The sequence below is a fragment of the Aplidium turbinatum genome, chromosome 5 (genome assembly GCF_918807975.1).
Source record: "Aplidium turbinatum chromosome 5, kaAplTurb1.1, whole genome shotgun sequence".
In the NCBI taxonomy this organism is placed as follows: domain Eukaryota; kingdom Metazoa; phylum Chordata; class Ascidiacea; order Aplousobranchia; family Polyclinidae; genus Aplidium; species Aplidium turbinatum.
This window is the reverse complement of record NC_137476.1, coordinates 23077042-23094114: the sequence shown is the minus strand read 5'-3', so window position 1 is coordinate 23094114 and position 17073 is coordinate 23077042. Positions and strand designations below refer to the sequence as shown.

The window sequence follows — 17073 nt, the reverse complement described above, 5'->3', positions numbered from 1 at the left end:
AGTAGCTGCAAAATTGTTCAACAAGAGAAGCTTCAATAGCTTTAAGAATAAACTGCCCATACATGAGGTGGCAGTAACTATTGAAGCATATCCCATCATCATCATAGAAAAAGAAAAGTTTGAAACTGAACTTGCAGTATTCTGCAGCAGGTCGGACATGCATGAATATTCCGCATTATTTGAATTGTTGACATTTATTCAGAAAAGTATTTTAAATGATGCTCTCAGTGAAATTTCCAAACTGGTAAAATTCCCCCTGACCACTCCTATGACCAGAGGTGGGCAGTAGCGCGCTACTTTTGTAGCGCGCTACTAGCGGCGCTACTTTTTCGGTAAAAGTAGCGGTAGCGGCGCTACTTTTTAGTTGGAGTAGCGGCTGCAGTAGCGGCGCTATTTTTTTTCCAATGTAGCGGTAGCGGGAGAGGCGCTACTTTTTTTCAGTCGCACTCGCACTCCCGCTACCCGCTACTTTTTAATTTAAAGTGAAAATAATACTCGTTTTTTTGTTCGTAATAATAATACTCGTAGTCTTGCTTCCAACCATCATAATTTGCGCGAAGAAGTTGACCGAGATCAGTGATCTTGTGACCTGTGAGGAATTGCGAGTGAAAGTCCTTGAAGGAGTGAAGAAACGTTTCAGCAAGTGCTTCAACGACATGAAGTGCGTTATGGCATCATGTCTTCATCCCTCCTTCAAGACGTCGTGACTACAATTTCTGCACTACGTTTCCACGGATGATGCTGACGCACTGCGAGAAAAAGTCAAGACGGATTTAATTCGACTGTTGCGAGAGACATCAAGCCAGGTTGAAACCGAGAAGAGTGACACCAACACCAGTCACGAATCCGAAGATGAATTTTTTGGTGTGTTGGCGCTATCCCGTGAAACGTCGTTGCAGAAGGAAACAGTAATCGTTGACACCTTTTTTTCGGACAGGAGCAAGTCCATGAACTTCTCGAATACCGATTAGAAACGTCTCTTCATTAAGTACAACACCCCCATTCCTTCCAGTGCTGCGGTGGAGAGACTTTTCTCTGTTGGAAAGGATGTGCTCAAGCCAAAGCGGGCAGGACTTAGTGACACCCATTTTGAAATGCTCGTGTTTATGAAAGATGTGTTATTGCTTTGAAATGCTCCTGTTTCTGAAAGACAATAAATTTCCCTTATGTGTTTTCTATAACGACGTTAAAATGACAGTATAAACGATTGATAGCATTCGTTGTAAACGACTAATAGCATTCGTTTACACTGTCATTTTTTCGTCACTAGGGACTTGAACAGTGTTTCCTAGTGTCATTTTAGACAAAAGTAGCGGTAGAAGTAGCGGTAGCGCGCGCTACTTTGGTCCGAGTAGCGGTAGCGGGTAGCGCGCTACTTTTGTAAATTGGTAGCGGTAGCGCGCGCTATTTTGGTCCAAGTAGCGGTAGCGGGTAGCGCGCTACTTTAAAAGTAGCGGGTGCCCACCTCTGCCTATGACCACAGCAGAGCCTGAACGCTGCTTTTCAACATTAAAAAGAATCAAAACTTTTCTGAGGAGTACCATCGATCAAGAAAGGCTCTAATCACTAAATGCTCTTGCCGTCATTTCAATGGAGAACAATTTTTTCATTTCCCAGACATTAACGACAAAGTCATTTACCTTTTTGCTCAAAAGAAAACAAGAAGAATGGATTTTGTCTATAAATAAGCTTGGTTCCAGTTGATATGGAGCAGTTTATTTGTAAGTAACTTATGTTTTGTAGTTTATCCCACTGTTTACCTAAGTTGCATCCACCCTAGTTATAGTGCATGTGCAGCATCCACTGTAGGAACTTTGTGTCTTTTGTTTATTTGTTATTCATAGTGATGAAATAACCCATCATAATAAAATTTGTCAGACAACCCACAAGAAATCTTGTATTTCAGCAAAAAAAAAACTTTGCTGGATCATCCATGGCCTTGACTGAGTAACTCAGTCACTACTTAGCGGAGAGTTCAACTCGTCAATGATGCAAAACACCAATTTGGGAAAAGAAATGTCTGGACAATCAATGGCAACAGTTTTGTATTTATTTATTCACAGACACACATAATCAAATCTTCAGAAGACATCCTAAAGTTAAGTATGTACTGATTAATTAATCTTTTAATGTTTCGGGTTAGGCCTATTAATAGCCTATCTAATTTGTTAAAACTGGTAACTATTTACAAAACAGTGCTTATATGTATATTATATATATGATATATACTGCAAATAATTTTAACCAATGTATATTGTACATATAGGCTAGATTGTCACTCTCATGTTGGACACTTCCTTGTTACTTGTTAATTAGGAGAAAAAGTCTGCTTTGAATTCATCGTATTTTTTGCCCCAACAATGATAGTTGTAGCAAGATCCCGATATCAATTGGGCAATTGTGTTCAAACTGGAAAATGGTGTTTTCGTGTTTAAATTTCACAACAATTTACTACCAGATTGCTTCTCCAACTGTTTTAAATATGTCAAAGAGGTTCACAGCCTGTGTACAAGAAACCATGATAATGATGCTCTAAACATTCCATACTTCTCAAAAACGCTTGTAACTCAGCATTCAATAGAATTCACAGGTGCAAAAACATGGAACGAATTTCCTTCTTCAATTAGAAAGAGTGATACAAAGTCACTTTTTGTCCACAAACTAAAGCAATGTTCATTTAAGCAAACAAAACGGATCGGATACACAATAGAAAGACAACGTAGAAAGGCTGTTTTTGCATTCTTATGAAGATTCTAGTTGAAATCCGAAATACTTTACAAAAGATTAGGCCTACCTAACAATAATGTTGACTGCTTGTGCTGTACTTTTATGTTTGTAGATATTAACAGCAAACGCAACACTCCATAACTAACACGACACCAAAGGAGATGAGAGCTTCATCAACACCATCAGGACCATCATCTACCAGCTCATCTATTCCATCACCCACCAGGACAAGAAACAATAACTTAAACTGGATCTCAAACCTCAATCGTCGTAGGCTACTGTGTGGTGTGCAGTTTGACCATAGAAAGAGCTCAACATCTGCTTTCCTGGGCCATATCGAAACAGGCTTTTGCCTGAGGATGGGTTTCTTTTATGTCCGGTTGTCTTTCTCCATCTTATTATTATTATGATTACTGCTGAGTGCTCATCCACATCAATATTGGAACTGACAAATTCAATCCACAACACTTTTCATTAGGATGTCATTCATTACTACATTTGTGCTTGTTTATGTTTTATTGTTTACTGTTTGTTTTTTGGGTTTTGTGGCCGTGCTAACTACTGATATATAGCCTACTGCATGATTTTCTATTCAGGCACGTTTTAAACCTTTCAAGGTTTTGCCACCTTTTCCCATTCATTAACGTGCTGGTAGGCCTATAGGCTATCGACTATTGTAGTTAGTAGTATCTTTTTGGTCTCGGATGCGTTAATGACAAAAAATAAAATGATTTACTGATATTCATGTTATGAGCAAAATGTTCTCATCTATTACTTCAGATTTCCTATTTTGCACCAACCTTTAAGAAAAAGCAATTTTTTTATTTCAAAGTTCTAAAAGTCCACATTTTCAACTGCTCAAAATTTTCATTTTTTGTCCTGAAAACACCAGGAATGGCATTTTAGAGCATATAAAAGTGCAAAATTTTCTGGGGGGGCATGCCCCCAGACCCCCCTAAGAGGCTCGCGCCTTCGGCGCTCGTCTGTTCCTGTTACATTATGATGTCATACTTGCCATCTAAATTTGCAGCACCCCCATCACCAAAGGCCACGAGCCGCCACTGGTAGAGTAGTCTAACTACTTTCAGGAATTGTTGGGAATTTCCAGGCATTGTCGATCATTATCAGTGGTTGACAGGCTTGTGAGGCATTGTCGAACATTTTCAGGCATTATCAAACATATTCAGGGGTTGTCGAGCATTTTGAGGGGTTGTCAGGCATTGTGGAGTAGCTACTTTCAGGCATTGTCGATAATTTCCAGGCATTGTCTAGGATTTCCAGCCATTGTCGCTCAATATCAGTGGTTGGCAGGTTTGGTAATCATTATGGAACATTTTCAGGCATTGTCGAACATTTTCAGGGGTTGTGGAGCATTTTCAGGGGTTGTCAAGCATTGCAGAGGAGCTACTTTCAGGCATTGTCGATAATTTCCAGGCATTGTCGATCATTATCAGTGGTTGACGGGTTTGTTAGGCATTATGGAACATTATCAGGCATTGTCAAACATTTTCAGGGGTTGTCGAGCATTTTCAGGGGTTGTCAGGCATTGTAGAGTAGCTACTTTCAGGCATTGTTGGGAATTTCCAGGCATTGTCGATCATTATCAGTGGTTGACAGATTTTTTAGTCATTATAGAACATTTTCAGGCATTGTCGAACATTTTCAGGGATGGTCGAACATTTTCAGGGGGGGGGGCGGGAGGGGCGGACCGCCCCGGCGGCACGTCTGGGGGCGGCACTTTCAGACGACGATTTTTGATTTTGATTATAATCTGATAAAAAAACGCATTTCATTTTCACACAGGGCCGGATTTAGCTAATGGGGGGGCCCGGGGCACTTTTAGATCGGAGGGCCCCTGTTCAAAAAAATTTTTGTGCCTAGGGCGCAAAACACCCCCTCGACGTCTACAGTAGCATTAATCCACCACTGCACAGCATTTTTCAGAAACTACAAATCTAAAAGAAAAAAAAACACAAAATCACACTTTTTTCACATATGGGGGCCCTTTAAAATTCCGGGGGTCCAGGGTACCTGCACTCTCTGCCCCCTTAAATCCGGGCTGGTTTTGCATGCTTTTTCTTGAAGGGGCGGCAAAACCTGAATCCGCCCCGGGCGGCACATTCCCTAGCTACGCCAATGCCTGCCAGAAAGAATCTAAGGTACTTTACAATGTCTGAGAGCCCCTGACACCTGAAAATGTTCGACAATGCTTGAAAATTTCTGACAATGCCTAACAACAAGCCTGTCAACCATTCATAATGATTGATAATGCCTGGAAATTCCCAACAATGCCTGAAAGTAGCTACTCTACAATGCCTGACAACCCCTGAAAATGCTCGGCAACCCCTGAAAATGTTCGGCAATGCCTGAAAATGTTCTATAATGCCTAACAAACCTGTCAACCACTGATAATGATCGACAATGCCTGGAAATCCTAGACAATGCCTGAAAGCAGCTACTCTACAATGCCTGACAACCCCTGAAAATGCTCGACATCCCCTGAAAATGTTCGACAATGCCTGAAAATGTTCCATAATGCCTGATAAGCCTGCCAACCACTGATAATGATCGACAATGCTTGGAAATCCTAGACAATGCCTGGAAATTATCGACAATGCCTGAAAGTAGCTATACTCTACAATGCCTGACAACCCCTGAAAATGCTCGACAATCCCTGAAAATGCTCGACAATGCCTGAAAATGTTCCATAATGACTACGGTACCAAACCTGTCAACCACTGATAATGATCGAAAATGCCTGGAAATCCTGGACAATGCCTGGAAATTCCCAATAATCCCTGAAAGTAGCTAGGCTACTCTACAATGCCTGACAACCCCTGAAAATGCTCGACAACCCCTGAAAATGTTCGACAATGCCTGAAAATGTTCTATAATGCCTAACAAACCTGTCAACCACTGATAATGATCGACAATGCCTGGAAATCCTAGACAATGCCTGAAAGTAGCTCCTCTGCAATGCTTGACAACCCCTGAAAATGCTCCACAGCCCCTGAAAATGTTCGACAATGCCTGAAAATGTTCCATAATGACTACCAAACCTGCCAACCACTGATATTGAGCGACAATGGCTGGAAATCCTAGACAATGCCTGGAAATTATCGACAATGCCTGAAAGTAGCTATACTCTACAATGCCTGACAACCCCTGAAAATGTTCGACAACCCCTGAAAATGTTCGACAATGCCTGAAAATGTTCTATAATGCCTAACAAACCTGTCAACCACTGATAATGATCGACAATGCCTGGAAATCCTAGACAATGCCTGAAAGTAGCTCCTCTGCAATGCTTGACAACCCCTGAAAATGCTCCACAACCCCTGAAAATGTTCGACAATGCCTGAAAATGTTCCCTAATGACTACCAAACCTGCCAACCACTGATATTGAGCGACAATGGCTGGAAATCCTAGACAATGCCTGGAAATTATCGACAATACTACTGTTGATTATTAAAAAAAAAAGCAGAAAAACAACAACTTGAGACCAATTTGGAACTATTTTAGAGGGCGCCCGTGTAAAGCTTGAAAAAGTCGCCAGATGAGGACCACCCTATAAGGTGGACGTTATGAAGTAGTAGAAATTGTGACCAGTGCTTTTTCATTTTTTTCCGTTTTGTTGCAGGCCTGCAGCATGGGATTTGTATAACAGCGTATGCTATGTTCAATAAAGCGGTCAACCACATATTGCTCATGAAGGGATTGACCGACTGTGACTATAGTTTGATACCTTGTGGGTGCCCAAACAGGCACGATACAGTTGCGCACATTTATTCAATTCAATTTATTTTTCTTTGTCAGAATGCAAGAGAAATGATATTGTGAAAAAGAAATACAGTAACAAAACCAACAAAAGGAAAAGGTGGCAAAACCTTAATTAATGCTTTAAGACGTGCATGAAAAGATCTAATATTGCGGCATATGCATCGATAAAAATATACTCAAGCAAGGCCTGCAGCATGGGATTTGTATAACAGCGTATGCTATCTTCAATAAAGCGGTCAACCACATATTGCTCATGAAGGGATTGACCGACTGTGACTAGTTTGATACCTTGTGGGTGCCCAAACAGGCACGATACAGTTGCGCACATTTATTCAATTCAATTTATTTTTCTTTGTCAGAATGCAAGAGAAATGATATTGTGAAAAAGAAATACAGTAACAAAACCAACAAAAGGAAAAGGTGGCAAAACCTTAATTAATGCTTTAAGACGTGCATGAGAAGATCTACTGTAATAATATTGCGGCATATGCATCGATAAAAATATACTCAAGCACGGCCACCAAACCTGATACTTTAAAACAAGTAGACGAATTAGTTAGCAATCAGTCGTCTTCTCGTTCGCCAATTCTTGAAGCAATGAGAACACGACTGAACTCTAACAACATCGCAAAAACAAACTAATACACACACACATATCGTAATTAGGCAACGGACTATCAAAACAAGAACTATTTGCAGACTTTATACAGAAATAAAGTGTTCGCAGCAACGACATTAAAAAGCCTATAGATTGCAAAAGAAATACACAACGTGGCAGCTCATTACCAAGATAAAACAGTTAAAAAAGCTTGGTTTTTAAATTAAATTCCTGCACATGTAAGAGCATCATAAGAAAGATGATGATATAGCATAGGGTGTTTTTGGTATCGCCAATATAACAAGAGGTGAATCATCTTTGATAGCGTCAGTGAGGGATGGAGTGTTTTCGAGAGGAGGAGACTCTTTGGTAGTGCCGATGAAGGATGTAGTGTCTGAGTTGTTTCAAGCATCTTTTTCAAACCAACCTAAACAATAATCTCACGAAAAGTCAAGCGATCTTCTGAACAAACGTAACAGCCTATAATAATCAGTAGGAAGTTAGATGCAAGCTTGTAGTAACTTGGTGATATGGCAAACATTAAATTATGCAACACGGTATAGTAGCTTATTCATGGAAGAATAAAGATATTAATCATCATCCTCATCCATTCGGGTGTAATGTATGATAAGATATACGTATAGTAGAATATGTTAATGTACAATATAGTAATATAGGTAGGAAAAATTTACGAAAGTGGCATTTGGAAAGGCATGCTATACCAGGATTTGGTGCAACAATCAATAATAGAGTCAGATGATTAAAGAGTTGCGGCATAGGTTGATTTGGAGAATGCAAGTGCTTTTTCAGGTTACTGCAAAATATTGAAAAGGTTGCGATTTCAGTGATGGTCCCACACTTTAACTCCACTTGTGGCTCCCCAAATCAACAAATACAGAAAGTAGATGTGGTTTGGGCCAATTTATCGTTCTTTGTCCGAATTGAATCTCCACCCGGCATAATGTTTGTGCTCGCTGAAACGTTTTCGGAATCGCAACGAGTGCGGTTGCTTGGCACGGGAAATGTAACGCTTTGGAAGGTAAGAAAAACCTGTCAAGACAGACGTCGGGGGTTAGGACGGAAAGGGCAACTGAAATTAAAGAAGCGACCCAGGTTACCTCAAGGGCTGTGTTTGGTTGAAACGAAAAGGAATTTTCGAAGTCCACCTCAAAGAAAACTTGTCTGGCTCAGTGAGTAATTTCGAACGTCTGCGAAACGGGCGTCGAGGCTTTCGCGAACGAAAAATGCTGATGAAACACAGCAGCCAGCAATCAACCCGGTGAAAAGACTCTTTTGCTTTACAAGGTGGCTCTGAAAAGAGCCGTTTGAAATGCAGGTCGTCGTTTACTTGGAGCTGGTGTACTTCGTGACTGCTTTGGTGCCTTCGGACACGGCGTGCTTCGCCAGTTCGCCGGGCAACAGCAATCGAACGGCAGTCTGGATTTCGCGACTGCTGATGGTCGCTCTCTTGTTGTAGTGAGCCAGACGGGACGCTTCAGAGGCGATGCGCTCGAAGATGTCATTCACGAAAGAATTCATGATGCTCATCGCCTTGCTGGAGATTCCCGTGTCCGGGTGGACTTGCTTGAGCACCTTATAGATGTAGATGCTGAAACTTTCCTTTCGCTTTGCGCGCCTCTTCTTCTGCTTGTCGGCAGGTGCGGTTTTCTTGACAGCTTTCTTGCTTCCCTTGCTTGCGGACGCCATTTCGCTAGTTTGCTCAAAAGACGAGTGATAAAGCGCGCATCGTAGATTTTTCCTTTATAGCTCGAGCGTATGCAAATGAAGCGTCGAGTGGCTGCTGGATTTGGCCAATGAAAAAAATGAAACGCGCGTCGCTGTTTTTCCATTGGCCAGCGCTGGCGCGCGCCATAAAAACCGTCAGATTTTCGACGACAGCTCGGATGGTATAAAAACTCGTTTCGCGCGCTCTGCTCGGTAAATTCTGATTCTATTTTGTTTTCAACTTTGCAAACCTCAATTAATTGAAACATGTCAGGACGTGGCAAAGGCGGCGGAAAATCCAAGGCGAAGCCAAAGAGCAGGTCGTCGCGAGCTGGTCTTCAATTTCCAGTCGGTCGTGTGCACAGACTCTTGCGCACTGGACATTACTCGGAGCGCGTTGGTGCAGGGGCACCAGTGTACCTTGCGGCCGTGCTCGAGTACTTGAGCGCCGAGGTGTTGGAGTTGGCCGGTAACGCCGCCCGCGACAACAAAAAGACGAGAATCATTCCCCGTCACCTTCAGCTCGCCATCCGCAACGACGAGGAACTGAACAAGCTTCTGGGCGGAGTCACCATTGCACAAGGTGGTGTTTTGCCCAACATCCAAGCCGTGCTCCTTCCCAAGAAGACTTCGAAGAAAGCTTAAGTCGGCGATTTTTGCCTTACGCACAAAACGGCTCTTTTCAGAGCCACCTCATGTTGCAAAAGATGTAATGAACGCAAAGGTTCTTGTGTTGACACGACCAGCTACAATATGGCCAGGTTTGAGCGTGTGCAATTTCAATGAAATCATGAGCCCAAAATCTCGGTTTTACTAGTCGTGGTGGTTTCGTTTTGAGAGAAGTGTGCTCTTCTCTGCGGTGTCAAATGAAATCGCAGCGGTTGCTGAAAATTTAAATGAATTCGCCCGAAAACATGCTATACCTACAACTACTGAGCATTATGGCTGAAAAGCAATTTCACCGTCATGCACAACGCGCCCAGGAGCGTAGTTTGCGCTAAATAATAAGCTATTTAGGTAAGGCTACTGGCTGCGCCCTCAAACCAAGGGCTGTTCAAACTGATGTCTCGTTTCGAAAAAAGAAACACCTTGAACATTTTGCTCAGGATCGCCGACAACTTTTCGAATAGCCCTACGCTTTACTCGCGCAGCCAAGTCTCTTTCACAGTGACAGGTGGCTCTGAAAAGAGCCGTTTGATGCGAGGACGACGCTTAAGCGCGTTCTCCGCGGATGCGACGGGCTAGCTGGATGTCCTTGGGCATGATGGTGACCCGCTTGGCGTGGATCGCGCACAGGTTGGTGTCTTCGAACAGGCCGACAAGGTACGCCTCGCTGGCTTCTTGCAGAGCCATGACGGCGCTGCTCTGGAAACGAAGGTCGGTCTTGAAGTCTTGGGCGATCTCGCGAACCAGTCGCTGGAAGGGAAGTTTGCGAATGAGCAGTTCAGTTGACTTCTGGTAACGTCTGATTTCACGCAAGGCGACGGTTCCCGGTCGATAGCGATGAGGCTTCTTGACGCCCCCGGTGGCTGGGGCGCTCTTGCGAGCGGCCTTCGTTGCCAGCTGCTTTCGGGGCGCTTTGCCACCAGTTGACTTGCGAGCGGTCTGCTTAGTTCGAGCCATTTCGCGATTTTTTATTGTTCTTCTCTTGACAAGAGGTCTGACTGCACCGGCAAGCGTGATGGCTTATATAGCGTCGGCGAGCCGAGTCAGGAGAGATCTCATTGGCTCTGAGCAAAGCGCGCGCTCTTTTGTCAGCCAATCGGGCGGCGAGTTGAAAACTGAGCATAATTTCTCAACGACCTTAATTTTCTCGGTCCCGGCGAACCGTGCGTGCCCGAAGGACTCGCGCGGTAAAAGTCTCTTTTCAAAAGTTTAAGTGGCCCTGAAAAGGGCCGGTTTGTTGTTGCTGTCATTGATGAGCCTTCTAACCGCCGAAACCGTACAGGGTTCGTCCTTGGCGCTTCAGCGCGTAAACGACATCGAGGGCGGTGACTGTCTTTCGTTTTGCGTGCTCGGTGTAGGTGACGGCGTCGCGAATCACGTTCTCAAGGAAGACCTTCAACACGCCTCGGGTTTCTTCGTAAATCAAGCCGGAAATGCGCTTGACACCGCCTCGACGAGCGAGTCGCCTGATAGCGGGCTTGGTGATTCCCTGGATGTTGTCACGCAAGACTTTTCTGTGGCGCTTAGCGCCTCCCTTTCCCAAACCTTTTCCTCCTTTGCCACGTCCAGACATTTTCGTAAGATGGATGCAAATACAACAAAAATTCAACACAAAGTGAAATTAACTTAGCAAGTGTTCTTTGACGGCACGTTTGCTGACTTATCTATCGCAATTTCGAACGCCGTCGAAACACTTTCCGGCCGCCAATAGCGCGAGAGATCAACGTCGAAAAATGGCGTCGCATCGCGCTGGACTGGTCGCCGAACGCATCGAAGTGCTCTTTTCACGCAGTGATGGGTGGCTCTGAAAAGAGCCGTTTTGCGAATGCTCACCGCTGCTGCTGCTGACGACGACGTGTGACAGCTCACTTCTTTCCAGATTTCTTCGCCGCTGGCTTCTTGGCCACTTTCTTCGCGGCCGGCTTCTTGGTCTTTTTGCTGGCGGCGGTCGCCTTCTTGGCAGCCGGCTTTTTGACTGCGCCCTTTTTGGCAGACGGTTTCTTGGGGCTGGACTTTTTGACAGCGGTCTTTTTCGATCCGCTCTTGGTCGTCGCCTTCTTGCTCGCAGTCTTTTTGGCAGCGCCACCGGTCGCCGTTTTCTTGACAGTCTTCTTAGCGGCGGTCTTTTTCACCTGGGCAGCTGTCTTCGGCTTTTTGGCAGTCGTCTTCTTTTTCTTCGGCTCGGTTGCAGCCTTGTTGAGCTTGAAGGAACCAGACGCGCCACTGGTGGTGCCTTTGGTACTCACGATCTGCTCGCTGGCGCGTAGCCGCTTAATCGCGGAGCAGACCAGCCTGGTGGCGTTGTCGCCGACCTGGTGATTGTCTTTGATGTACTTCAGAATCTTCTGACGGGAAGATCCGCTTCTGTCTTTGAGAGCACCGATCGCACCTTTCACCATGTCCGCATAGGGAGGGTGCGCGGCGGTTTTCTTTTGCTTTTTCGAAGCGTCGGTTGACATTATTTTGCTCGTTTGGATTGCTGAATATGTAATGCTTTTGTTGATCGATCGCGCGCGTCGCCGCGATAACAAATTAGTACCGCAATTTCCGACCAAAGCGAAACGATATCGCGGCGGCGGCGCGCGTGCAATCTCGCGTTGATCCATCTAAAACCTGTGCTTGTGCGGGGTCGATCGACGCCGCCCTGGTCGCAGATCTCCTCTTCAGGGGCCCGATTCTGCCTGACGTTGGCCGCCAAACAAACCGGGTCGTCAGCTGACTGAAGCGCTGGCGAATTGGTTTGACCTGGCTTCTGCCAAGACGCCTCGATAGCAGGCAGCTAAAGACTTTTCGGCGACAAACTCATGCGCTTACGATTTTGACGCGGCTGTGTGCAAACAAGCTTGAGTCGGCCCCAGTCCGTGCACGCTTGCGCGATTGCCACGCGCATGGCTCGAACGGACTAGGGCCCAAAAGCACAGCTTTTCGGTCGTCTGTCGCACAGGCCTTGATCTTAGCACGCTCGCAAGGACACGACGGCTCCGCGTGCCTGTCGCAATCGCACGTACGTTTGCCGCCACCTGGCGATGGAAAAACTGGGCCCCTTTTGCAAAGGAACCGCACGGTTGCTTTCGGTGTTGTTCCATTTGCATTGTTTCTTTTCAAATCCTCCTCCAAGAACTCATTGAGCTCATTGCTCATGTAGTACAGGAAGTGTCGGTTGCAAGCAAGGCCACACAACCCAGACAACAAACGGCACAAAATTCAACAAAAGCAAAGAAAGGCGCCGCACGTGCAGCATTGAACAGTATAGCCTAATGGAAGATTGTAGAATGATATTTTGGGTTCTTTTGGAGACTGCAAATTGGGCTACCACAAGATGTTGAGAGCGATAACCAGCTCCATTTCGAACGTTTTGTCAGTCAGAACGACCGACTTTGTCAAGGATCTCATTCTCAAACTGTTTTGCCAAGGATGCTGAGAGACAGGTAAAAACTACCAGTTCAGCAGCATCACGGCACAACATAAAAACCAACTGACGAGACGAAGATGCTTACAAGATGCAAAGGTCCAAAACGCACAAAATTGCCGTTCAATTTTCTTGGCAACGCAGAAGATTCCGTGCGTTTTTGATCTCAAAAAGTTATCTTGCCAGTTCCAATATTGATGACGTGGATGTGCCATCATCATGATCGGACAGGAAAAGAAAAGGGACATGAAAGAAACCCATCACCAGGCTGGAAGCCGACGCGATGTGGCTCGGGAGGGCATGATGATGAGCTCTTGCTACGACCAGTGATCACACAGTATAGCCAAAGACGGTTGAGCTTCGAGATCCAAAGGCATTGTTTCTGGCGATGGATGTGATGAGCTTGTGGATATGTGCGTCGGAGTCCTGATGGTGTTGGTGTAGCTCTCGTCTCTTTTGTGACGCTGTCGTTGCTGTTGAGATCTACAAACACAGACATTTGCAGTGGACAATATTGCTTTGGTAGCCTTTTACATGTAGTGTAAGCCATTTCGGATGGTTGATTGAAGCCTTCGCAAGTGTGCAGAACGGCCTCAAGTGAATTTCCCACTGGGTATCCGATTTGCTTAGATGCTGTTTTAATTTGTGGACAAAAGTGAAGTAGGAAATTCGTTTCATGTTTTCGCTCCTGTGAAGTCTGTTAGATGCTGAGTAGGCTGAGTGGTGTTTTTGAAAGCTATGGAACGTTTAGCGAGTCCTCATCACGACCTCTTGTGGACAGGCGGTGAACCGCCTTGGGGTATTTAAAAAGATTAGAGGAGCGAACAGTGCCGGATTAAGGGTCTGCTGGCCTGTAGGCACATTTTATAAGTGGCCCGAAAATCAGGGTTGCCAACTAAAATATTGAAATTATCAGTGTTGCCAAATCATTGTCACAAAGATCGTTGTTGCAACTATAACACAGGGTACCGTGCAAAAACTTGGCCATATGCCTAACTAAATAACAACTTAGCGCGTTTTTGCAATTGAAAACACGTTAACTAGTTTTTGGAGGTCAATCTTACGGAGTAGATCGCTTTCGATACACAAAAGTGCCAGTGTACCAAGACGTTGTTGACACATTGTTGATCGTTTGACGTCTTTAATTCGTTTCAGTTGTGAAAACGAGCGTTCCCCCGAGCAATTCGTAGCCATTAGAGACAAGTGCATTCTAAGTGCTACTTCAGTGTTCGGAAGTGCATTATAAACACCAGTTGTGTGCAGCATTTTAAACATCTTCTGGGCCCTTCCTGTTGCTGCTGTTTCATCGCGTCTTTGCTCTTTATAGTCTTTATACCAGCACATAAACTGACGAAATTCTGATGAGAAGCCGGAAGAAAGGTCCTTTGAATACACACCAACCAGACCTGCAACAGCAACATCGATGTCTTTAACAGACATGGAGTCGTACTCTGTCAAAACTCCGAACCTCTGCAGCACCATGGAATATGCATCGATACGTTTCTGTAGTCGCTCTTTAGTTGGTCGATGATCACATAAAACGTGTTGATTTTAAATTTTTGCTGGCCCGACATTCCTTCCACTGTCCACATCATCTGTAGCAGCTCCATCACTGACATTCTTCTGTCGCTTTGGTGCTCGCCGACTTTCAGATTTATATATGCTGCTGCCACAGCAATCACGTGCCTGCTGCCAATAACAGTCAAAATTCTCTCTGCACTCATCCAAGAATTTATCCACCAATGGCTAGTGTCAGTTCGATAGTGGAACTTTGAAGCAACTTGCTACTAGTATTGAAGCGCTGCAAAATATTGTTTTGAAGTGACAACATGTTTCAATTCGTCTTTTTTTAAAGATTTTTGCGACCTTTACTTCATCTGGAAATACAGAGCAATTAAGATAAATACTTTTTACTTTAGAAAATAATTATTTTGAAAACATGACCAAATTTCTACTGATTTTAAAGTGGCCTGGATTTTTGACTGGCCTTGTAGGCACGTGCCTACTTTGCCTAATGGTTAATCCGGCACTGGGAGCGAATTATTGTGAGATTTGTACGCGAAAAGACCAATTTTCAGTGCACTTTCAAACAATTAACAATTAAAATTCACTCTCACTCACTATTCACTTTATAAGATAATATTCACTCTAAAAATGCTGAAAAAATCTGCGTGCCAATCACACTTCACACGACTTTTAAACGCTAGCCTATTGTCAAAGGGGAAGATGGGGAAGGTCCAAAGTATCAAGTTATACTCGCGATTTTGACTGCTATCAAGCGCTGCAGATCGGCGTCCAGTCAAATCTGAAGCCTTGCACGTTGACATGGCCTGCGCATATGGGTAAAAGACAAAAACCTGAACAATGTCGTCAACTAGAAAGGAAAGGGACAAACCGAAACCGACAATATCTTAGGCAGGACTTGTCCAACATTATAATTCGTATTTTTGAAACGATTAGACGACTTTGCTTTTAGAATAGACCGAGACATGAAGAACTGATCGCATTGCATGTTTTCGTTTCGGAATCTGGCAATTAACTCCCCATTATGTTAACTTCTGGAGCACTGCCATTGAAAACAGCTTAAAATTGCGCTTCGCTTTTCCCCCCGTCTTGCCAGGTAATCCGGCAGGATCTCGTACAGCATCAGTCAGAAATTCCAACACAAAATTTTTAGCAGGGGGGGCAACATAAAAAAGTGCCAAAGTACACACTTTTATTGAAATTGCCCAGATGTATCGCAACAGCTTTCTCGACTGAGCTTAAGAACACAAACATTGCAATCGGAAATAGGGCCACTGTGACTGCTGGCCGCCGTGACCTGGCCAACAGAACCTGTGCACTTCGCGTTGACTCTGTTTGATATGCAGTAAGCAGCTTAGAAGACCATCGAAAAGGCCTTCCATTCAGATGCAAGGAAATAATTCTGGTCACTTAGAAAGAAGGATTTTTATGTTGCTTTCCAAAAGTGTTAACAGCAGGGCTGATATCAATTTTGTCCAAATAAAGAAAAAAAAAAATTAATGTACACGCTCAGTGCAAACAAACTTTTACTTGGCTATAGGTCCAATCAGAGTTGCCAGACTAATGAAAAGGTCTTAAATCCAAAATAATACAAAAAAAGGCCAAACAAGGAAAATGTTAGATAAAAAAAAATGCCAAATAGATATTTACGTGTTTCTATCAAAGTAATGTCCGTAGTATTCATTTTTATTGATATTTTATGACATGTAGCGGGTTTTAATAAATCGTAGCAAAATTTTTCTGAGAGAGCCCGAAAAATAGCAAGTACAAATGAACTGTAGCGGATGAGTTTTAATCCGCTGCAGTGGCGACATCTGGCACCACTGACTGGCTGAGAGTGTGATAGCAGTCTGACTCGGCGCCGGCGTCACATTACAAGTATTAAACAAGTATAATATAGCACGTGCATTGAACAATGGTGAATACGGTTTTCATCTGGTAAAGGTTGCGATGTGTGAGAAATATTGCTTATTATGCATTTTGAAGATTAATTTAAAAAAAGGCCAAATTTAAGGCCAAATCTAGAATAAGGCCAATATTACGGCCTATAGCACGAAAGTAAGACAAAATGTTAGCTGTCATCTGATGTTCTAGAACAGGGGTCACCAAATGGCGGCCCGCGGAAGGTATCAGCGTACAAGTATAACCAAAAAGACTTTTCTTGATGAGTTAAAGAGCATGAAGGCAAAAAATACTTTCCGGGACTTGGCATATTTTTGCTTTGCATAACGATTCCACCGACCGACCAATCAGATTGTAGTTCTAGGTGGAGGTCGCTTAAAGTTATACCAATGCGATGTCCAACTACACTGTCCCGGTGATTGATTAAAATGCCTGTTTTCGAACTTCGAAATTGTCTGTAAACACTATTGTGCATTTCACCGTTATTGTGTTTCACGAGCAGTGTTCCCTTTATACAAGTTTTTGTTGGCAAAATAGGTCGGTATGCAAACTCAATTTATAAAAAAATGGCAAAATATTATATTTTCAAAAAAAATTAAAAGACTTTTTTGGTTTTAATACGAAGCAGGCTACTGCAAAATGTTGTTAATCAACAAGTCTTGCCATGCTGATGAGCACCGCAAGTGACAGTTGTCTAATAATCAAAAAAAGACGTTTATAGAGATTCTCACAAAAAGGATA

General features: G+C 43.8%; 5 protein-coding genes and 1 long non-coding RNA gene across 6 annotated transcripts; 2 read left to right on the top strand and 4 right to left on the bottom strand.

Annotated features, from left to right (window-relative positions):
* Positions 1-1600: 1600 nt before the first annotated feature.
* On the top strand, positions 1601-3579 carry LOC145771345 (uncharacterized). The gene is made up of 3 exons (XR_014289195.1): positions 1601-1721; positions 1907-2103; positions 2840-3579. It is a non-coding gene; the product is annotated as an uncharacterized LOC145771345 (long non-coding RNA).
* A 4868-nt stretch (positions 3580-8447) lies between these two features.
* On the bottom strand, positions 8448-8816 carry LOC145770777 (histone H2B.1-like). The gene has a single exon (XM_082582493.1). It carries the CDS (start codon positions 8811-8813, stop codon positions 8451-8453), a length of 363 nt encoding a protein of 120 aa, XP_082438619.1. The 5' UTR covers positions 8814-8816; the 3' UTR covers positions 8448-8450.
* Positions 8817-9098: 282 nt separating this feature from the next.
* Positions 9099-9476, top strand: LOC145770776 (histone H2AX). Its single transcript, XM_082582492.1, has one exon. It carries the CDS (start codon positions 9099-9101, stop codon positions 9474-9476), a length of 378 nt encoding a protein of 125 aa, XP_082438618.1.
* A 567-nt stretch (positions 9477-10043) lies between these two features.
* LOC145770792 (histone H3) lies at positions 10044-10534 on the bottom strand. The gene has a single exon (XM_082582514.1). The coding sequence runs from the start codon at positions 10452-10454 to the stop codon at positions 10044-10046; it is 411 nt and encodes a 136-aa protein (XP_082438640.1). The 5' UTR covers positions 10455-10534.
* A 207-nt stretch (positions 10535-10741) lies between these two features.
* Positions 10742-11117, bottom strand: LOC145770471 (histone H4). The gene has a single exon (XM_082582131.1). It carries the CDS (start codon positions 11068-11070, stop codon positions 10759-10761), a length of 312 nt encoding a protein of 103 aa, XP_082438257.1. The 5' UTR covers positions 11071-11117; the 3' UTR covers positions 10742-10758.
* A 245-nt stretch (positions 11118-11362) lies between these two features.
* On the bottom strand, positions 11363-11961 carry LOC145770774 (uncharacterized). Its single transcript, XM_082582491.1, has one exon. It carries the CDS (start codon positions 11954-11956, stop codon positions 11363-11365), a length of 594 nt encoding a protein of 197 aa, XP_082438617.1. The 5' UTR covers positions 11957-11961.
* Positions 11962-17073: the final 5112 nt, after the last annotated feature.

Bases quoted from the DNA above. Each gene is read 5' to 3' on its own strand.
- LOC145770776 (XM_082582492.1), top strand. From the start codon at position 9,099: ATGTCAGGACGTGGCAAAGGCGGCGGAAAATCCAAGGCGAAGCCAAAG.
- LOC145770777 (XM_082582493.1), bottom strand. From the start codon at position 8,813: ATGGCGTCCGCAAGCAAGGGAAGCAAGAAAGCTGTCAAGAAAACCGCA.
- LOC145770471 (XM_082582131.1), bottom strand. From the start codon at position 11,070: ATGTCTGGACGTGGCAAAGGAGGAAAAGGTTTGGGAAAGGGAGGCGCT.
- LOC145770792 (XM_082582514.1), bottom strand. From the start codon at position 10,454: ATGGCTCGAACTAAGCAGACCGCTCGCAAGTCAACTGGTGGCAAAGCG.
- LOC145770774 (XM_082582491.1), bottom strand. From the start codon at position 11,956: ATGTCAACCGACGCTTCGAAAAAGCAAAAGAAAACCGCCGCGCACCCT.